General features: G+C 35.3%; 1 protein-coding gene across 1 annotated transcript in view; it reads left to right on the top strand.

Annotated features, from left to right (window-relative positions):
- The window catches only part of LOC122346819 (regulatory-associated protein of mTOR-like), a 124,174-nt gene that overhangs the window by 29,319 nt on the left and 72,342 nt on the right, over positions 1 to 22,513 (top strand). The window contains 4 exon segments of the mRNA XM_043241673.1: positions 5,172 to 5,330; positions 7,252 to 7,398; positions 11,565 to 11,740; positions 17,262 to 17,318. Coding sequence (XP_043097608.1) covers positions 5,172 to 5,330; positions 7,252 to 7,398; positions 11,565 to 11,740; positions 17,262 to 17,318 — 539 coding nt within the window.

Here is a 22,513-nt window from a genome sequence, read left to right as displayed (position 1 = left end):
GTCTTGTTCTGTGTTGGTTTCATTTTTAAAATCTTCCATGTTTTCAGTTGCCTGCGTTCTGTCTGCTAGTTAGTTTCTACTTGTATTGCCTGTTGTTCATTGATTGATCCTGTCTTTGCATTTAAGTTGTCAGTTTCTTCTGTTCATTGTATATTTGCTGTTTCTCTTGAGATTTTGTCATTAAGGTTGATTGTTTTTGGATATTCTCTCTGCATTGTACGCTTCATTACTGTCACGCATTACAGGGTTAGTAGAAAAAACTCAATATATCAATATTCCTTTGAAAACATAAAAATAGATAAAACTGTTCATTGTTCAACTGTTCATTGTTAACTTCATAACCTAAATAATATATTTATTATCCATTTATTTTTTAAAATGCTTTAATTTGATTTAATTTAGGTCTAGGTTTTGCTTTATTTTTTTTCTTTCATGTATGGTTATCTCTTTTCCACTGTTAAATATAATTTACATATTTAAATATTGCATTATAATTGATATATTTAAATATAAAATGTATATACATTTTAACTGTAAAATACTTTAAAAATTATTTATTATTTAAAAATTATATTATTTATTTCTCTTGATTTAATATAACTGTGTGCTTGTATGTATGCAGTATTGTTTTAAATTGAATTAAATTATTTATTTATTTATTTATTTGTTTGTTTATTTTTCTAATTTTAAATGATATGGGAAGCTCATGTTCGTATCACATCCTCTTCAGTTGAGCATCCATCCTGATGTTGTGTTACACAATCATTTGAAAAGCGTAATGCTTTTGTGTTTAAAAAACTGATTGCTTTGGACTTCATCCAGTTGCATAATAATGTCACTTAGTCACAGAAACAGTCACATTATTTAGCTGCCAATGATACAGCTCCTGTGTATGTATGAGGAAGTGTGACTCCTCACAGATTTGGACAGGAGGACAGGAGGTGACGAGTCTTTCAGTCCTGACCCTCATCTGGTTCAAACCTGTCGCTTTAACAGTTTCTGACTCACTCTCACTCACTTAAACAAACTGTCCAGCCAATTACACGAAGAGACAGCATGGTCAAAGTCCTGTTTAGATGGTAATAATCAGTGATTTGATTTGTTCTAGATGCTGCACAAGTGCCCAGCATTTTACCCCACTGTGATCTTTAAACATTCCCACAATTCAAAAGCATATAACAGGTCCTGAACAGAATCTGCTTCTTTTTTTTTTTTTTTTTTTTTTTTTGTGGATGTTGATGATAGCGCTACACTCACATTTGATAAAATATTTAATAAACATGCAAGATGTATAAATGCAAAGAATTTTGTGAATGAAATTTATTATTAAATTTGATTATAAATACAATGTGAATTCACATTAGTGATTACTGACTGTTACTGACCTGACTTGAGAGGCTGTAATAGCTCCTCTAAAGTTAATGGTGATGAATTTCCTTCATAGTTGCTGAAAGAGATTTAAATAAAATAGAGAGATGCAGCAAGATAAGGGGGAGTTCACACAGAACATAAAACAGTCCATGTGACTTCAGTGGTTCAACCTTAATTTTACAAAGCTACAAGAATGCTTTTTGTGCGTAATGAAGAGAAAAATAATGACTTTACTTTACAATTCATCTCTTCCTACCTGTTTCGTTGCAGTTTCAAAGAGAAATGTACACTGAGTGGCTCTAAAACACCGGTTCAATACATGGACCCTGACACTTTTTTTATTACGTTGATATATGTATTGTAGTGGTTCAGATTTGAAATATCCATGGACTCTTGCTAAAAGTTAATGCTCTATCATGTTGGAAATTTGCCCTATACCAAATCCAACCCTAAACTTACCCAATAGTGATATGCAAATGCAAAACTGCTGTAAAAACGCTTTTGTTGATGCACCCGTGCCATTTAAACTTCCTTTTACACAGATTTTTACACTGTTTTGTCAAACCGTAGTTACACAGAGTTATTGCTGTTGTTAGTAAGAGACTCTATTGTTCCTCAGCATTGCTGGTAAGATGACATGAACCCTATACCCACAGCAAACTGTGAACCGAACCAAACCGTGCCATTGGTGTATTGTTACACCCCTAAGTGTTACCGAAATTTCTACAAGACATTATTTTAAGGTGTCCATAATACAGAATAATCACCTAGTAAGTACTTAGTAGTAGCTGTTATACATACCATGTAAATAACTTTTGGAACAGACTGTACAGTTATGTAATTATGTAGATGTAATGGGCACCTTCATTTGATTTAACCCTTCAGTACACAGCTAAAATATATGTAATACCTTTCTAATTACATTCCATTTACAGAATATAGTACACAGACATAAGCTACCCAAAAATTTAAATTCTGTCATTATTTATACACCCTAAAATTGTTTCAAATCTGTATACATTTATTTGCTTTGCCAAACACTAAGGAATATATTTTAAAGAAACTGTGTAACTGGGCTGTTTTGGGTCACCATTGATTTCTGTACTATTTTCTTTTTTTTACTTTGGAAATAATTGGTGACCCAAAACAGCTTGGTTACAAACTTTGTTAAAAATAGTGTTCGACAGATTAAATAAATTCATACAGATTTGGAACTACTCAAGGGTGAGTAAATGAAGGAGTAGTTCACACAAAAATGACATTTCTGTCATCAATCAAAATATATATATATATTTTTTCTTGCATTAATCACTTGTTGTTCCAAACATGTAAAAGCTTTGTTTGTCTTCAGAAGACAATTTAAGATATTTTTGATGAAAACCGGGAGGCTTGTGACTGTCCCATTGACTACTAAACGATTGCCATTGTCAAGGTGCAGAAAAGTATGAAAGACATCATCTGAATGCTCAGTCTGCCATCAGTGGTTCAAATGTAATATTATGAAGCTACAAGAATATTTTAGTGTGGATTCAGACGACTTCTTATAGCTCTCTTATTATCTCCTCAACGTCACTCTAGCGCCATTTTGAAGAGTTTCACATACGTAAGCAATCTATGCTGTTCTTTGTCAGCAGCACCGTATGCGGATATGTTGATTAAGCTTTGATCTGAACATTAAAAATGTATCCACGTACATACGTTGCATGCATTTTTTTTAATTATTTTTCAACAACGTGACAGATGGACTATTTTGACGACATCTTTCATGCTTTTCTAGTCAATGGAGCAGTCAAAAGCGTCCCGGGTTTCATCCAAAATATCTTAATTTCTGAGGACAAACAAAGCTTTTATGGGTTTGGACATGGGGGTAAGTGATTAATGACAAAAATTTCATTTGAGGTGGAGTAATTTAAGACGTTATTTAATGTGTGGGAAGGGGGGTTTCTGGCTGGCCCAACAATGTAGGTGATTTCCCAATAGCCTATCCTTGTAGAGGTATCTGGTCAAGCCCAAGTAGGCTAAATCTATACATACTCACGCACCAGTTGACTAACCTGTAGTGTTGGGACATGAGGCTGTGATATGAACAGCTCTAAACACAATTTCTTAACACTCTCCCAAACACCATCTCTCGCTTATTTAGAGTTATGTAATAACACACACACACACACACACACACATACCCCAGCGGGAGAGGACAGTAAAAAAAAAAAAAAAGAGCCGTGTTTCACACTGCATCATTCTCTCTTTCTCACACATGGCACATACAGTTTTGCCTCTTCTGTGATTATGGCAAAAGAATAATACAATAGAAATCTGATAATCAGATTTTTTTTGAGCCACACCCGTGAACTGTAAGCATCGTATTAAATCCTCTTGGACAAAATAAAATAAAAATAATTGTTAAATACATTATTTCTTTGAGTGCAGTGAATATTCACTATATTCTCTCACATTTACTTGGGTATTTAAAAAACGATTTCCTAATTTTTTCCTGCTTGTACAGTCATTCGCAAAACCCTACTCTTCTCTTCTCTTATTTACACACACACAAACACAAGTCAAGAATGGAGAGTAAATAAATTTAAATAAATCATTCCTTTCTCTTCGCTATTAAAATAAATATTTTATTTTATATTTTATGTTATTAAATAAATATTTGGGTACACTTTCTATGAAGCTGTATATATAATACATGTGAGGTTAATCTTAAGGCATTATAATGAATCCATTATAAAAATAACGTATAATGTGTTATAAAATCTCATAAATAATAATAAAAATTATTATAATACATTATAATTTTTACCTACTTGTGATTTATAACTTTTAAGAGTATGATTATTCATAACACATAATGAACACCATATGAAATCTTTGTTTATAAGGGACTATATCATATCTTGACAGTTCTGCAGAGTACCTTAGCACATCTCTTGGGTGGTTAGGTGCTGCGTGTTATTTAAGTGTTTCCTGTGAGGCTTAGATTGAGACTAACGTGAGCTAGCTAATACTTTCAGCTGAAATATCTATTTATTATATCCATTGTAATATAAGAGGATGTATTGTGATCATTGTGTTCAGTGTGATCAACTACAAGCTATTATACTCTTAAAGCTGTAACCACAAATAGATAAATATTATAACACATTAAAACAGATCTTATGAATATTAAGGTGATACAACATATTATAAAGTTATTTATAACACTTTATTCATTCATTATAATCCATTTAACAACATACAGGCTAGAAATTTTGCAAGTTAAAAGTCAAAGTAAAACTGCTTTTTTTAAATAGAGGTTATTATTCTATTTAAAAATAAACAGTTATTAAATAGTTTAGAGGGGGCCTACGGTTTAAAGCATAAGCTGGTGTAGATTTTTAACTTTAAATTTAAATTTATGGAAAGAAAGCCCAATCTGTTCAGTAAACCACTGTTTGATTAAAAAAAGCAATTTTATGTTTAATTTTCCTCTCCCCTGCTGTACCGAAAAATCATGCTTTTGTAACGTTACAAAAAGTATAGTTTATAACAGTCAATTAGTTTTATTTTTCAGCCAAGTGTGAACATTTATCAATACAAATTATGTTGAAAATGGCCAGAAAACAGCAGTACTGTTTTCTGTACTGTTTACCTTAAAGTAGATTCATTTGTAAGGGTTAGTAACTTTCAGTTTGTTTTAATATTAATTTTTATGTAATATTTGGATTTCTCAGATATTTTGAGAGCTGCACTGTTATACTCCTATTGATGTTTTTACTGAATGTTATTGTTATGTAATATTCTCTCTCTTCCAGGCCCGCTATAAGCAGAGTTTGGATCCTACAGTTGATGAGGTGAAGAAGTTGTGTACTTCACTGCGGAGAAATGCCAAAGAGGAACGTGTTCTCTTCCATTATAATGGCCATGGAGTGCCTCGACCCACTGTCAATGGAGAGATCTGGGTCTTTAACAAGGTAAGGTAAAAACTGGTTTAGTGAGCAGTGACAAATAGTAAATTATTTGCGCTCTCCTTTACATTTTATTAAATAAATGTTAGAAATGCATTTCTGAAACATGTTACAAAGACTATGAACTATATACTTAATGGTGGAGTTATATCATTAAACAGTTTTTCATTTTTGTGATCAAGATTTATTGATCTATATGGGAGCTCTGTGAAACTATAAGAGCTGTGTTCCACTTGAAGCAACACTGACTGCACAGACTGATCGCTGTGAGACCCTGTGCTATCTAGCTATGCCTTCGTCACGTTACGTGGTTGCTATAATTTACAAAACAGCTGAGCTTGGTATGCTTATTTAAATCAAGCTGCTTGAGAAAGACTGTTGTGAGAGAGGCCCACAGTGTTTGAGAGCGAAGAAGACAGATTTCGATGCCTTATTTTATTTACTTTGCGTTTTTAGCATTCAAATTTGTCTGAAGGTTAATAACACATTTTTCTGCGGTGTGACAAACTCAGAACTCACATTTAATATTGACTTTACACAGACTAATTTAATTAGTTAGGTTACACTTTATTTTGATAATCAATTTTAGACATCAGACATTTAGCTATAAGTAACTTTGTAACTACGTGTCAATTAATTCTCAGTAATTTGCAACTGCATGTCCACTAATTCTCAGAGTAGATTGTTAGGGTTGGTAAAATACGCTGACATGTACTTGCAAAGTTTCTGATAGTCAGTATGTTGTATGTTGTGGAACCATCAAAATAAAGCGTTAAAAGATATTAAGCAGATAGTCTACTTATATTCTAATGATTCCTAGTTGACTTGTAGTTGCAAAGTTAGTAAATTTCTAAAGTGGACTATTGGAATAAAGTGTTACCATTAGTCAGATTTGGGAATGAACTGAGTTTTAGGTTTAGGTATGGGTGACATGGGCAACCAGTGATGGAACAGGGTGTTGTGGTACAAGAAAAAAGCAGAACAAGTAATCAGGCTTTTTTTCAATATCATATCATCGTGTGGGTCAATTAACCTGGGGCACTGTGTACGCCCCCAGTAGACCTATGTTTAGCCTGACTAAACACATTATAAAAAAGTCTGTTCAAGTATACTTGATGTGTCTTTTTTTTTTTTTTAATAGGGATAGACACTGTGATTTCACATTGAGCAGTATTTACTCCACAGAGCCATTGTTCACTGACAAGCTGAGCAATACTGATAATGAACGTGGGTTTGTGCAGCTTGTCAGTGAACAACGGCTCTGTGTAGTGAATACTGCTCAGTGTGAAATCACTCATGTGATGGCATTTACCGCTAATTACAGAATCAGCTTTACTGACAAGATGCACTTTACATATACATGGTCAAAGTTTATTGTGCATCCCTAATTTTCAATACTGCTGAATTTGTATTAAAGCTGATTACAATTTCAATAAAAAAACTGCATGCTATGCCTTATGTTATTTTTTTTAGCAAATAAATTATGTACAGAAATCAAACAAAGAACATTTACCTCACTCTCTCAAAAAAGCAAATAATCACAGAAGCTGTAAAATGTTATTTTGTAATATAATGCTTTTGTTTTTTTTGTTTTGAAACAAACTCACTAATAATTATAGTGAAATTATTTTATTAATGTTTTGCTGTACAGTTGTGCTTTTTTATTATTATTTGCTTGAATCTGTATATGTCAGGGATCAGCAACCAGGCACACTGAATGAAAATCAAGTTTTGTGGTCCAGGATCACACACACACACACACACATACATATATATATATATATATATATATATATATATATATATATATATATATATATATATATATATATATATATACACAAGCAAAACCTATTGATGGGGTGGTTCGGTCTGGATGCCATAAAAGCTTGAATTGCCACATACATTCTTTCTCTCTCTCTTTCAGAACTACACACAGTACATCCCTCTTTCCATCTACGACCTACAGACATGGATGGGAAGTCCTTCCATCTTCGTGTATGACTGCTCCAATGCAGGGATCATTGTCAAGTCATTTAAACAGTTTGCATTGCAGAGGGAGCAGGAGCTGGAGGTGTGTGATTACACACACACACACACACACACACACACACACAAACAGAGGTTTTATAGAATTATGTTTTTTTAGACTAATGAGAAGTTTTGAGTTCTGAAACTTACAGAATGTTTTTGTAGTACAATGACCTCTTATATATCAAAAGATCAAGGCAGTTGATGACTTCCTCAGTTCATGACCCTTTTAAATTGGAGTGGGTGGTGATGGGTGGTGGTGGGGTGGTGGGGTGGTCTCTCAAGCTCAAAAAAGGGCAAAAATACAACAACAACAACAACAAAAATCCCTTTTCAGTACCATAAAAGTAGTTCATGCAGTTTGTGTACCACTGTCCAAGTCTTCTAATGTTTTATGTGAGTAATATACCCCAAATTAAGTTCTTACTGAAAACCACTTGGACATTTTTTAAACATCTTTTCTGTACCATGGAAGAAAGATGGTTTGGATTGGAGGGTTTGGGAATGATTCATTTTTGCGTGAAGTATTGTAATAGTAGTGCAATGTTTTTGAAATATTACATCAGAATTGTACAATTTCCTTCACTTCTCAGACATGTCAATCACAGAAAAGCTTAATCCCCAGTACTCTCAGAATAATAAAAAGCAATAGAACCACTCATCCACAGAAAGACATGTAGTTGGCATGTTCTTTATAAATCGATTCTTAAATGTACTAAATATAATCAAATCCTAAATATACTGATTACAGTTCATTACAAAAATCACTCATATAGAGAGTGAAACAGACACAGGTTCACTCATGACTGGACACTCATCACTGGCAGAAAACCACAAAGCATTCTATGAGCATGATCTAAGCAGCTCTTTCTGCAAGGTTAGAGAGAGTGAAGTCATAAATTAGATTGTTTTGCTCCAATTCCCTGTCTTCTTCTTTTCAGAATGAATATTTTATAAGATGGATTTTTAGGTTAGCTGGGGATTGTCCTTTTTCTTTCTCTTTTGCTGGTTTTACTCCTCTTTTCAGCAGTATCTTGTCCCTCAGTATTTCAAAGCCACAGTCACAACAAGGCAGTGTTGTAGATCAGACAGCCTTCTTATAGAAAATAAAAGAGATGGATGGATGGTGGAAAATTAAACATCAAAGGCAAATCTCTTTGTCGTTCTGAACCAAAATGATTAAACATTCACATATGTACAAAATGCTGGACTGAAGTGGATTGATTGGGGTCAAATTAAACTGCATTATTGAACTATGGGAACTAAGAGAGAGTGAATGTCTGAGGGGTTGAAAGATAAGTGTAGCTCAATAAAGAGGGTTAAAGGGGAGAAATGAAGGAAGAGAAGACAGGTGATTTTACTCATTCAGCTCATAGAGAAGGAATTGTAATGGAATTGAACTTATGCTCCCTCATCCTCTGTCCTTCTCTGTCTCAGAGTACAGTGGACAATTTTCAGACTGCATTTAAACCACATTATTAAACCACATTTTGTGCAGTACGAATAAAGAGGAAAAATAAAGTGCTTGCAGGAGTCAGATCTGACTGATTATGGGTTGAGATGAGTGATGACCTACAAGACCAGGGCAGGGAATTTGCTACTCAACATATTCGGAGCTAGATGCAATATACAGATTCACACAGAGCGATCGCAAAATCAAAAGTGATCAGAGCAGCGCGAAACCTCATTGCTCTCCCTGATACTCGAAAATTACATGCAAAATTTGAATATTTGCGGGAGCGGGTGGGCTGGACAAAACTTGCAGGAGTGAAACACAAACTCTTTTTTTTGGTTTGTTAAAAACTACCCTTGCTGTCATAGGCTTCATTAGTAGAACTGTTTATTGACTCTTATTATTGACAGGATAAGTAGAACTGGCTGAAACATTCAGGATGGAATGAGAGGTGGAGCTTAGTGTCATCAGCATGGTAGTAAAACGAAAATCCATGTTTCTGAATGACAGAACATTTATGTTAGAAAGTGGTTTTGAACGTTAGCATTACTTTTCTAAAGTAATTTTGTTTTTAAAAATCACCAAAGACTTTGGATATTTTTCCAATTTAAAACATGACTTTTCTGTAGTTACATTGTGTACTAAGACTGGCAGAAAATGAAAAATTGCCGACATGATTAGGAACTACACTTCTGTTCTGGCATAATAATCAAGGCAGTTTGTAGCCATACCAGTGATATCAAGCAATGCCTGTGGAAAATAGTCTTGCAAGCTTGTCAGTACTGAAAGAGTTCCTTTGAAGAGGCGAGGAGCACCAGTTCCAATCCTGTGTAAATACGGTTTGACAAAACAGTTCAAATATATGTAAAAGGAAGTTAAAATGGCACAGTTGCTTGAACAAATGCGTTTTTATATCAGTTATGTATTTGTTAACACTATAGGGTAAGTTTAGGGCAGGGACGCATTTTTTGCTTCTGATACCGATTCAGATACCTGAGATTCAGTGTTGGCTAATGCAGTAAAATAAAAAAAAAAAAATGTGCTGAATTGCACTTTTTTTAATTTGCATGGTACAGCGCACACGCTATGAACATGGTAATCTGGCAGGACAGGATAATAGTTCGTTTTCTAAGGTGAGAGAATTTTATTTCATAACTAGTTAAAATAATAACTGAATAATGACACTTACATTAAGCCTGTCAACATCTCATCTGACCACAGATACTGAATCGGGACAGCGTGTTTTCTCAGGCACTCCTTGCTTAAACTGCATCTTAAACTTTTAAATCACCTAGCAGGAATTATAGGTCAGATCGGGCCAGTTGTCACCGATACCTGATTCTCGATTCATTACATGTAAGGTAAAACATTTTTGTTTGTTTGTTTGTTTGTTTGTTTATTGATGATTGCAGCTTTAGGTAGGAAATTAGGTAGGAAAAGGTGCTCAAACAAAAGTAATGACTACAAGCTTGAGAATACTACTGCCAAAAAGACTTGGAAGTGCTTCACAAGGAGTGGACTGAAGCTGGAGCCATCAAGAGTCACCTAATCAGATGTCTTCAGGAAAAGGACTACCAAGCCACTTCTGAAACAGAAATAATGTCTGAAGCATCTTACATGGGCTAAGGAGCAGTATAACTGAACTATGTCTCAGTAGTCCTCTTTAATATAAAAATTAGCCTTTTATTTGGAAATCAAGATCTGGAGTCTGAAGGAAGACTGGAAAGATACAGAATTTAAGTGCAGTGTGAAGTTTCTGAATGTGTTGGTCCATTGTGTTTTATCAAGTCCAAAGTCAATGCAGCCCTCTACCAGGAGATATTAGAGCACTTCATATTTCTATCTGCTGACAAGCTTTATGCAGATGCTGATTTCCTTTTCCAGTAGGACTTTAGAACCTGCCAACAATGCCAAAACCATTGTTCATGCGCATAGTTCTAGGTTTTTTACCCAATTGGAACAAAAGCAATGCAGATTCTCTGGAGAGTAAATATCAATTATCAAAAATGTTTGACATTGCAAAGGTGAGTAAAATGGCCATAACTCCTGAACAGAATGAGGTATTTTTGCCAAACTCAGAGCACTTATGTAAGAACTCAATTTGAGGTCGCAGGAATAAAAAATGTGGAACCTGACCATTTTGTGACACTTTAAAAGGGGGGAAACAACATAAAAATGTCTATAACCATGCAAACCATTTGTCCTATCAATATGAAAATCTGTGTGCACGGTCTTGGTCCAAAGTACCAAAAGTGTCTTCAGTTTGCATATATCAAGAAGACTGGACACCATTGGCTGCCACAGTTTGAGCACCTGATCATTTTCAGAATTTTCATCATTCAAAAAATATTTAATGTGCAAATATAAAAAATATAGAAAATAAAAGAATCTGAAACTACATGCAACTAAAGTCCACAACTGCCAAGTATTTAGCACTGTGAGTAATTTAAGTTAAAAAAGCACTGAGGATTGACATCAGAAAATAGTCACAAATTTTTCTCAATGTGTTACTAATTGAAATCAAAGCCATACCCTATATTTATAAACGTTATGTGACTGCTGATATAATGTGAAGAATGTTAAACCTGCCTCAGAATGCATGACAACTAAGTTATAACCTAAGCCTTCAGCAAGAAAAAAATGTGCAGATGATGGCATCTGTGCCACAAATGATTCAATATATTAAGAGTTCATGCCCAATGCTCTTTTGAGACCTGCTTTACTGTTGTTCACTGGTTATCGTTGTCTTTTACTAGGTGGCAGCAATAAACCCTAACCACCCACTGGCTCAGATGCCCCTGCCTCCCTCTATGAAGAACTGCATTCAGTTGGCTGCCTGTGAGGCCAATGAACTTCTGCCCATGAACCCTGACCTCCCTGCTGACCTTTTCACCTCCTGTCTCACAACACCAATCAAAATTGCTCTACGCTGGTGAGATGCTAATTACACTTGCATTCAGCTGCATTTGGGTAGTTGACACCTCAATGATGATTAAGAGTGAATTATTCAAACCAGGTATTTTGATCATAATAGGCCTTAATTTTTGGCTCATTTTATTCACTTTTTGGGCTGTGTGTTCTTATAAAGTAAACAGGAGATTAGCTAATGGAGGTAAAGTATTCTGTGTAATCCCTCATATATACAGTATATATAAGCAGGTTGTTATTGCAAATTAGATATCATGGGGATCTTGTATTATCCTAAAGGGGTTTATTTTACTTGAAGATTTTGAGGTAAGACTGATTACATATATAAAGGGAAATGTTAATGATGTCATGGAATGCTTTTTTTATGTAATTGATTGATTTGTTTTATTTTACTGTATTTCCTGAGGAACAATTTAAATTTTAGTATTAGTAATTTTAGTCTTTTTTTCTTCATCAAAGACATTCGTAATTTAGGATAATGCTTTATAATATCTTTAATTAATAAATAATTATTGCCAAACATTAAATAATACATAACAAATCAGTATTTCATTTTTATATTTTTCAAAAGCTAGAAAGTTGATAAGAGTTAATGTTTACTAATCAGCCGAATTGGGTACAACACATTACATAATAAATGCTGCAGCATTTACGGTGTAGACTACACAGGAGTCTGCAGTGGCAGTGCAGTGCAGTGTTGCTGGTGTAACCCGCAGTACCACAGCAAAAGCCGAAGAAGAGCCTTGTCGGACAAACATATAGCCGTGACTGCAGCAAATATATGTCAAGTCATTTAATCAACATTTAAAACTACTACTTAAAAAAAAAAAAAAAAGGACGACGAAACAGTAGAAGAGATTGTAGCATTCTTTCAGTCTCCACAAGAACTTGTACCACAGCAGATCAACATTGTTTATCGGTCTGCCTAAATTTGACTCGCTTTTAGATTTTTTAAAAAGGTGTATGTCAGGTTATTGTTGTGTCTTTTTAAGAGCAGCTTGTCCACCTTATGTCCCTTCTTGACGCTCAGCTCTCACCTGTGGCTTCTAGAAGCTGTAGCATGCAAAGCATTGACAGGCCTGCTAAACCATTTTGAGGGTAAACATTTGATCTCTTCCTTTGGTGAACTGGGTATTGCTCATCTTACATTTGAAGAAATCACCATACTTGTTCAACAGTCAGGAAAGTGATGCATAAGGGCACTGTGTAGTACAGAGGGCATGTTGGAGCTTTTGGCAAACATGACTAACCACTGCAGCCAAGGAAGTTACTAGTTATAACATCTAACTGTGCCAATGGATTTTGCCTTCTGCGGCCGATTGCAATGATTTCTCCAATAAAATAAATTCTTTTGGATCACTTACCTTTGGATCATGGAATATCCGCATCCTATTGGACAAGGACACTACAGCGAGACTCCAGAGAAGGACAGTCATCATGGCAAGGGAGCTTGTTCATTGTCGATACAAGATCCAAGACTGCTGCTCTAAATGAAACTAGTCTTACTGATGAAGGACTGATTTGTGAATCCGAGGGAGGGTAAATATTCTTTTGGAAAGGTAAACCTGAAACCAAGTTAAAATCCATGGAGTCGGCTTTGCCATAAGCACCTATCTCCTACGTCTTTTGACTGATCTCCCAACTGGAATCTGATGAAGCTCAGATTTCCAATCTCCTGCTCACACTACGCAGCTGTAATGGTCTGGTCTGATGCTTCTGACAATGTGTGCAAGAAAAATCTACCCAACTATAAGCACACTTTACAGGATGACAAACAAGTATAAAATCATCCTGAATACATTCCAAATCCAAACAGTGGCATATGATCGATTTCATCATGGTCAGAAGGCGGGACATCCAGGAAATGAAGATCACGTGGTCATGCGTGGAGCCGACTGATGAACTGACCACAGGCTTATTAAAGCTGTCCTTAACCTAGCACATAGCACATTATTGAAAGGCATCAGGGCAAATTACAACATTGGAAACATGCAGCATGCCAACAGCACCTTGATGATGTACTGTCTGCTCCACCGACTTATAACGTCAATGAGCAGCAGAATCTGTCTAAAAAAGTATTGGCTGATTCAGCAAAAGTGGTGCTTGGCCCAAAACCAAGGAGGCATCAAGATATCTCTAAACTACTTAAAGACAAGCTTTGAGTCAACACATGAGTGACAGAACAATTCAAACTCCACACTGAATAAAAATCTGTTCAAGCATCTACAGGGTACAAAAAGATCTCTGTTGTATGCAAGACAGCTGGTTGGATCGAAAAAGCTGACAAAGTACAGAACTGTACTGAATCTAATAAGAAATCTACAACTTGCTGAAAGTTGTATATGGGTTTTTAAGTCCAGGCATTACCTCACTTCTCTCTGCTGATGGAACCCCTATGCTGAAAGATTAAGCGAACAGACCTTCTTAACAGACCTTCCACCTTTGATCAAGTGGCACTGGACTCAATTTAACAAAGAACAGTTATATGGGACCTAAACCCTCCTCCCTCCCTGGAGGAAGTCATCATGGCCATTAACCAAACCAGCTCTGGCAAGACTGCAGGTTTGGATAACATTCCTTCTAAGCTCCTCAAAACAATTTGGCATTGATACCATCTCAGAAGAAGTGCATCCAGAAACCTAATGTGGGTTCAGATTTGGCTGGAGTCCTGTTGACATGGTCTTCTCATTTAGACAGTTCCAAGAAAAATGTATAGACCAAAACATGGTTCTTTATTAACCAAATAAAGACTTTGACACCATGAACAGAGAGGCACTTTGGGTCATCCTCAGCAAGTTTGGTTGCCCAAGAAAATTGAGAAACATTACATTTCATAATGTTATGCAGGGGTATTGTAAAAACTCCCTTCTCAATCTTAAATGGTGTGAAATAGGGCTGCGATCTTGTTACAGTCCTGTTCAACTTGATCTTCTCATGCATGAGAATGACCAGAATGCTACCCCCCAATTTGTCAGTTGATGGGACAAAGCTGAAGGTGGTGGAACACCTTGGAAGCACCATCTCATCTGACGGCTCTCTCGACAAAGAGATAGCAGTGCGTATCAGCAAAGCCAGTCAGTCCCTTGGTTGCCTTCTGAGCTGTCTGTTGAGCCATCACAACATCAAATTGGCAACAAATATTTAAATGTACAGAGCTATGCTTCTTACCAGTCTACTGTATGTTTTTAGAAGCTGTCTTTTCCAAAACAATTGAGCATATAAGAACACAAATAATTGTAGATATCAGGCCTATTCAGTTGGATTATTTGCCAAACAAAAGGAAGACAAGGGAAAAGGGCACTAACATACACTAATAAAATACAGTTTTTCAATATGTATCGTCCTCTCAGGTTCACATAGGGTGGTGAAATAATTATTTTGACATAGTTAAAAATGATGAACGTTTCCCTCCAGTTGGTGTAGTAATGACATACCTTCATTTACTTTTGTATCCATAAACCCTCTTTTTTGAGTTGACAGCTTCACATAGCAGATTTTAGACATAATTTCTTGTTATAAGTCAGAAATGACAAGGAGGCAAGATTGTTCCAATATCAACCCATACAGCCCACCACAAGTCCCTGTTATTGAAGCAGATGGAGACTGGAATTACAATTAAACAAAGTTTTTATTTAAAGCCAGATGAGCCACAGTCTTTCCGAATAAACAACACTGGAACACAGGATCGCTGAAGAACTGGAAGTAGAGGTGTTTCATATACCTGTGTTGACAATAACAGTGATATTCAAATCATGAAATTTCAACATCTTGTTAATTTAGAACGCTTACGCTCAAATAGGACAAATGTTTAAAGCAGTAACAAGAACATACAGAATAAGCAGGTAAAATATGTGGACTGGAATTGGGAAATGCTGTAATTCTTTTAGGTTTATTGCAGTGCCATGTACATAATGCCTTATCTGTGCTTAAAATGCTTAAAATAGGAGTACGTAAGTTAACGGATAAAAGTATTTTTTGACGTTAATATTTATTCATCATACTGTTGATCTTGACCGTATTTTCTTTCATATTTTTCTGTAATTTCATAAGGATCTTCAAAGACGATTGAGAAACCCAGAGTGCATATATTGAATATGCCCTGTTTATCGGTCTCCTTATGTTCGGTGCATGGGTAAAAAAACTAGAAAAACAAGTAAAAAATAATTTGACTGCTAAAAATTTTCTTCCTAAGATTTCTATATATATATATTGTGATATATCAGTATCGTGGATTCTTTTGGTGTGAAAAATATATAACATCATTACAACCCTAACTGGGAGACCGGAGAAACAGGAGCAAGGGCAATGGGGAAGCACATGCCACAGTGAGTACACTAACAGGGACAGGAACCAGGAGTCAGATTAAAAGTCAGCAAAGTTTAAGCCTTCAAAGATACAATCGAGCAGCGAGCTCCAACAAACTGAAGAGCTGTGGCTTGTGCTTTATGCTTAGTGAGATGATGTGTCCTAAGTGGGGTGCACCTACACAAAATTAATAATCAGGTGAGAGGGATTGCTAAGATTGGGTAGTGATTGGATAGTGATATCACTCTGAGCTGGTTTTTCTCTCCTTCACTCCACTGTTCACCACTGCTGGGAGGCTACTTTTGTAATGTAGATCGTGGAGGCTGTCTACTGCCACTGACTGTCACACTGTGATGTCACAAAGTGTAGGAAGTGGATCAGCTTGGTTTTAACAAATGCTGTGAGGATACAATTTGATTCCTCGTGTTGATTCCTCATCCAATGCTAATATCACTGTAGCAAAAATTGCATTAGCGTGGGCAAGTTGATTCATTTCTGTGAATCTTTTCAAACTGTCAGTTTCACTGAACAATTTCAGAATTTATTTGACCATATTTTTTTTTAGCATTTTGCTCATGGTCTCTTTTAAATGTAGGTAAATAATGTGATTTATTATGTATTTGTTATACTTATTATGTGATTTATTATGTTTCAATATCATTCATTGTATGCATTAATTGATTAAGGGTACTGTATTTAACTTTTTTACTAATGACTTGGTTGAAAAGTTGTTTACTCAGATCATTTTAAGAAATGATCAATAATTTTATTGAACAAAATGTTGTTTTAACCATTTAAAAAAATCTTTGGTGTTGAAGACACATTTCAGTGTGTCCTGTGTTTTGTATAGGTCAATAACAGTTTGACATTTACTGGGTACATCAGCTTGTGATCTGCTATATATACTTATAATTAGTAGTGAGATCAATTCAAAACACTGTTTCTTAAAACCTAATTTAAACACACATTGGAATATGCAGTTACTTACTGTAATAAAGAAGTACATACATTCATCACTCTATGCCTGTATCATTATTTGTTAAAGCAGTTTCTTCTGAAAAAAAAAAGACTTCTCTTCCTACCTATACAGTTGTCTCTCAGTTATGCATATGCATAGTTCATGTAAGGACTACTTGGCTACAAATCAATTCAATAGTAATGAATTTGAGAGTGTACAACATGTGCTACAGTATTTACTGTATATGCTTTCTTTCCCTAAGGTTCTGTATGCAGAAGAGTGTGCTGGTCCCAGGAGTGACCTTGGACCTAATTGAGAAGTAGGTGTTTGTTTTTATTTTTATTTCCTCCCTTTTCTCGCTTTTATTTGGTTGTCTGCTTATCTTTTCATCTCTCTTGTTTGTCTCTATTTTAGTTTTATATAGTTTTTTCTCTAGAAATAGCAGAGAATCCTGGAAAGCCATGTAACTGAATAAAATCTTGGAAGTCTTTTATTATTATTATTATCTATTATTATTATTATTTTGGTGCTTTCTTTCAGGCTCCCAGTTATATCCACAATTTGAACTAAAACAATTTAATTTATGTTTGTTTTTGTCCTAACCTGCTTGGAGTTTCATGTCTTAGACCAGCCCACTATAGTTCACAATTGACTTTATTAAAATAATGTTATTAAAATCTCAATTTCTATGTCTGCAGTAATTCACTGTTCTTTGCATCCTTGTAATTTGTTGTATTTTTCTAGAGCTTTCTTTTTTCATTCTCGCATTTTATCTTATTCTCACATTTTATCTGTTTTTATCTTATTTTTTGCATGCATATCTCCAACAACTGATGTTGTTGTTTTTTTTTTGTTTCTCTGTCTGTGGAGTCAAAAGACAATTATGTCATCATTAGCCTGCAGGTTGGTCGGTCTGCGAGAAAATAATTAATAAAAAGGGAGGGGCTGCAGTTAAATAATAAATAAAAAAGTGGGCTACTGTGAGTGCAGCCAGTGGCATGACAACGCTGGCTCTTGCGGCCCCAAAAAACAGACCAGCCCATCTGGAATTCCCAAATAGCCAATCTGGACCCCCGGTTCTGTGGATTCCAACTGCAATAACTTTACAGTGATCTTAAAAAATACAAATAAATAGACCAATTAGGGTAAATTATGGATTATCTGTATCTTGCTTTCCGGCAGCTTGATTATTTTGATAGTGATTCATTAGGAGCTATTTTTTGCAATTAGTATTTAGATTTTTTTTAATCACTAAAGAAAGTTAAGTGGTTTTTAAAAAGAACTTTTGCAGTGACCTTCAGTTGGCCTTTGCAATTTTTGAATTCATCTTTGCACTTTGTCCTGTGTAAGAACTGTGGGGCCCCTGAGGCATAATAGAGTTGAATGAAGAAAAAGAGGCAGTTCTTTGAGCTTTGTGCAGATGAAAAACATTTCATGAGATCATGACAGCTCTAACCCCTCTGTTTCTCTCTTTTCCGTTCCATCTGCAACTTTAAGTAAGCTTAATATCTCTTACAAAAATACAGAGAACACCAACCTGTTGTTGGTGTATTTAAAACTTTAGCTTACACAATAGTAAATGCATCCCTGTTCTGAAGACTCATGTAATTATTATGTAATCACAACTTTTCTATTAGTATCTTAACCGCTTGGTGATATCTTAGTCATTTTCCCTGTACACTTTTCCCAGGGCCTTTGCAGTTAGGAAGCACTTAGTTGTTAATAATAGAGACTAAGAGTGAAACTCATCACAGTGACACCATCACAATGATGCTGCTTTGGGGTTTCAAATGCTCTTTCCTGTTTTTAATGGATGTAGTTGAACATGATACCTGAGGCAGTCCCTTTGCTTATGATTACTTTAAATGATTAAGTTGAAATAGCAAAATCATTGTATTTCATAAACAATTTTTAAGGACAGAGAACCTCTATAAAGACTGACTTTTGTATCCTGTCAGAAAGTACAGGGAATGAATATCAACAGTTTTAAAACATTTATAATCACTGAGTCTGACCAGCAGCAAATGGCAGGTTGATTATATGCAAAGCACTTTCAATTGACAGATATCCCTCCCTTTTTTATTTCTTTTTAAACATTTATTTATTTACTTATTTTATTTTGTATTTATTTTTGACACCATGTGCATCATCATGAACAGTTAAGTAGTTACTTATTAAAAATTTGATAGTGGTATTTAGAAGGTTAGTTCACCCAGAAATTGTACTTTTATTAACCTCATGCTGTTCCAAACCCAAAATAATTCATTCATCAGAAAATGTTTTGTTAACATTTTTTGTTAACATATTTTAAGTTACACTTGTTAGTTGCTTTTTAATATGCATACTACTAGAATATTAGCCATTTATTAGTGCTAATTAAGCACGTATGCCTAACTCTACATTCCTAATCAAACCCAATACCTAAATTTAACAGCTGCTAACTTTTAATAAGCAACTAATTCAAAATTCTTAAGTGAAAAGTCATTATTAATAGTTAACAAGTGTTAACTATTCTAAAATGTTACAGTAGAGAAGGACCAGAGGAAAACTGGCCCGCAACTGAACATAGTTTCTCCAAAGGTTTTTTTTTTTTCTTATACTGTCATTGAAGGGGTTTTGGTTCTCAAACAAAAAAAATCTATTTTATTCTATCTTTATTTGTTTGTTTTATCATCACTTAAATGCAGGTAGGTTTTATCAGAAAAACAACATTTTAGACAAAATAACTGAAAACACACATACATTTAGGCTTCATATATATACATGTACCTATATATATATATTATATATACTCTATTTATATATAGATCATGTACACACAAACATATATACATATTCATATTCATATTGGCAGGTCATCAATCTATCCACAACATAACTAGAAAATTCTGTGTCTATAAAGATATCTTTGTCACGGAGTAGCCTACTTTGTCCCAATCAGACCTGAGAAGTTCCCTAACTCATTGAAGACATGCGCTAGGACATTCCTTACTGTAATACACCTAGAATTAGGATTGCCATAGAAACTTGTCTTTGGCAGGGAAGCGTTGTAACCTAATTTGTTGAGATTTCTTGTCAGTGGTGGGGAAAGAGTTAAGACCATGAAAAAACTGTTGTTGTTTTTTTTTTTTTTTTTGTGTAGGTTTTGTGTATGTCTTGTAAACCCAGGTAGAAAATTAAGTTTATTTAAAAGTTGACCTGAGTTTGATTCCTGCCGATCCCACTCTTCTTTCTTCACTCAGTGTTTTTCTGTCAGCTATCCAATGTCCTCTCATGTACAAAGCCAATAAATCTAACTTTTAAAAAATGTACTGTATTTTACAAATTTAAAAAAAGCATAGAATATAATGATGTTATATTTTATGTCTTGTAAATGCATTAGTTTTTGTGATGTTCTCAGATGAATCACACTTGCACATCTAGATAGTAAAGTTTGGGGCTTTGCAATTAGTTATTAGATGCGGCATCTTTGACTTAGCAAGGAAATTGTTGTATAATATTAATTATGACAAATATAATTGATTTATGATTTTTTTACTTAATATTATGCATTCTTTCATTTGCTATGGGCACTGAAGTCAGGTAGCTCCTGAAAAATGACCAAGCTGTCACATAAAACTACTCTAAAAATGTGTGTGCATGGTTGGAACTAAAACGAATGTCTCTGGGGTCGACATAGTGGAAATGAAACCTAGTGTGTGCGCTGTGTTGAATGGTACATGTGTCATACCGTTAAAAGAACTGTGTCAAGCCAAGAAAGTTATAGCCTACCTAGATTCAAACTGACACTAAATTATACCTTCAGCTAGCGAGAAGTTACTCCATAAATTGTGCCCTATAAAACATACAGCTCCTGGGGACCAGGTGCATTACTCATGATTGGAAACAAATGAAGAAAGTAAGTTTGCTGAATGGATAGAGTAAAATTTGGCAGTGTGGGGCTGTCGTTAAGACACGTGTGTGTGTGTGGTGATAGATGGGTGATCTGGGAGCAGCAGTGTGTTAATCAGTGGCACGTTAAAGGCGATGACATTTGCTCAAGGCTTCTGCCCAGCATGATCTGCCTGACTCACCCACTCATCACGAGAACGGAGCCCACTGCTGCCAGTCACTGATGCCTGTGACTCTCACTATCAGGTGTCAGAAATTTGTAATAATAGACTTTGGTTGCACCCACATACATTCAGTTTGTATTCATTTCTATCTCTGTCTCGCTATGTCTCTTGCGTACACACGTGTAAGTGGTCGCATATAAGCAAAATACTAGCAGTTTCTGTCCATGACCTGCCTAAAGCTTCCTTCTAAACTATTATTCTAGCTGTCTTGGAACCACATAAGTGACTGATTTAGATTCATGAACAACTGAAATAGCACTCCAGAAGGGAAAATAGGCTCTAATTCAGTAGAGTGTGACCTTAGCGTTTTGCAAAGATAATAGTGTGTTACTCTAATAAGCATTAAAATACACAGCACACACAGAAAATGATCAGTGTAGTCTGAAGTAAATGAAATACAATTCAAACTGATTCATATTTCAGTTTATCCGGGAATTCTCTTCTGTGGACATTGTCAAAAGTGTGGCATATTTAAGGCAACATACTTAAGTTTTGTCATACTTTTTGATGTGTTTCTGAGGCGGTTAGTACAAAACAGCTCCATGACTTTCAGAGGCAGTCCCAGTCTCTGATTTTTCAGTAGTGATTTTTTAAGTAATGGTCCCTTAATTATTTCATGTACAGTACGTATAAACAAATCTGTAATTGAAAACATGTTATGCTTGTCACTATTTAAATGATTATATTTCAATAACCAATTAAGATTAGTTGCATAGTTGCATAAGATTTAGAAGCAAAAAAAAAGTTTAGTTTGGGTAAATTTTTTCCCTTAAATGATTATTTGAATATACTGTAGTTTGGGATTAGTTGTGAAGTGTAATCATATAGTAAGATCAAGTCAAGTTTGTCAATAATGCAAAACTGAGATACACATGATGGGGCTCTCTCTCTGTCTCTCTCTCTCTCTCTCTCTCTGTCTCTCTCTCTGTCTCTCTCTCTGTCTCTCTGTCTCTCTCTCTCTCTCTCTCTCTCTCTCTCTCTCTCTCTCTCTCTCTCTCTCTCTCTCTCTCTCTCTCTCTCTCTCTCTCTCTCTCTCTCTCTCTCTCTCTCTCTCTCTCTCTCTCTCTCTCTCTCTCTCTCTCTCTCTCTCTCTCTCTCTCTCTCTCTGTCTCTCTCTCTCTCTCTCTCTCTCTCTCTCTCTCTCTCTCTCTCTCTCTCTCTCTCTCTCTCTCTCTCTCTCTCTCTCTCTCTCTCTCTCTCTCTCTCTCTCTCTCTCTCTCTCTCTCTCTCTCTCTCTCTCTCTCTCTCTCTCTCTCTCTCTCTCTCTCTCTCTCTATCTATATCTATATCTATCTCTGTGTGTGTGTTTGTTTGTGTGTGTGTGTGCACTTTGTTCTATTGATTATTTTGTTATGAAGTTATCTATTTCACCAGGCGTTTAAGAACGAGATTCTTCATT

This window comes from Puntigrus tetrazona, chromosome 6 (genome assembly GCF_018831695.1).
Source record: "Puntigrus tetrazona isolate hp1 chromosome 6, ASM1883169v1, whole genome shotgun sequence".
Taxonomy (NCBI): domain Eukaryota; kingdom Metazoa; phylum Chordata; class Actinopteri; order Cypriniformes; family Cyprinidae; genus Puntigrus; species Puntigrus tetrazona.
The sequence above is the reverse complement of the archived record's forward strand: the minus strand, read 5'-3'. Positions and strand labels throughout refer to the sequence as shown.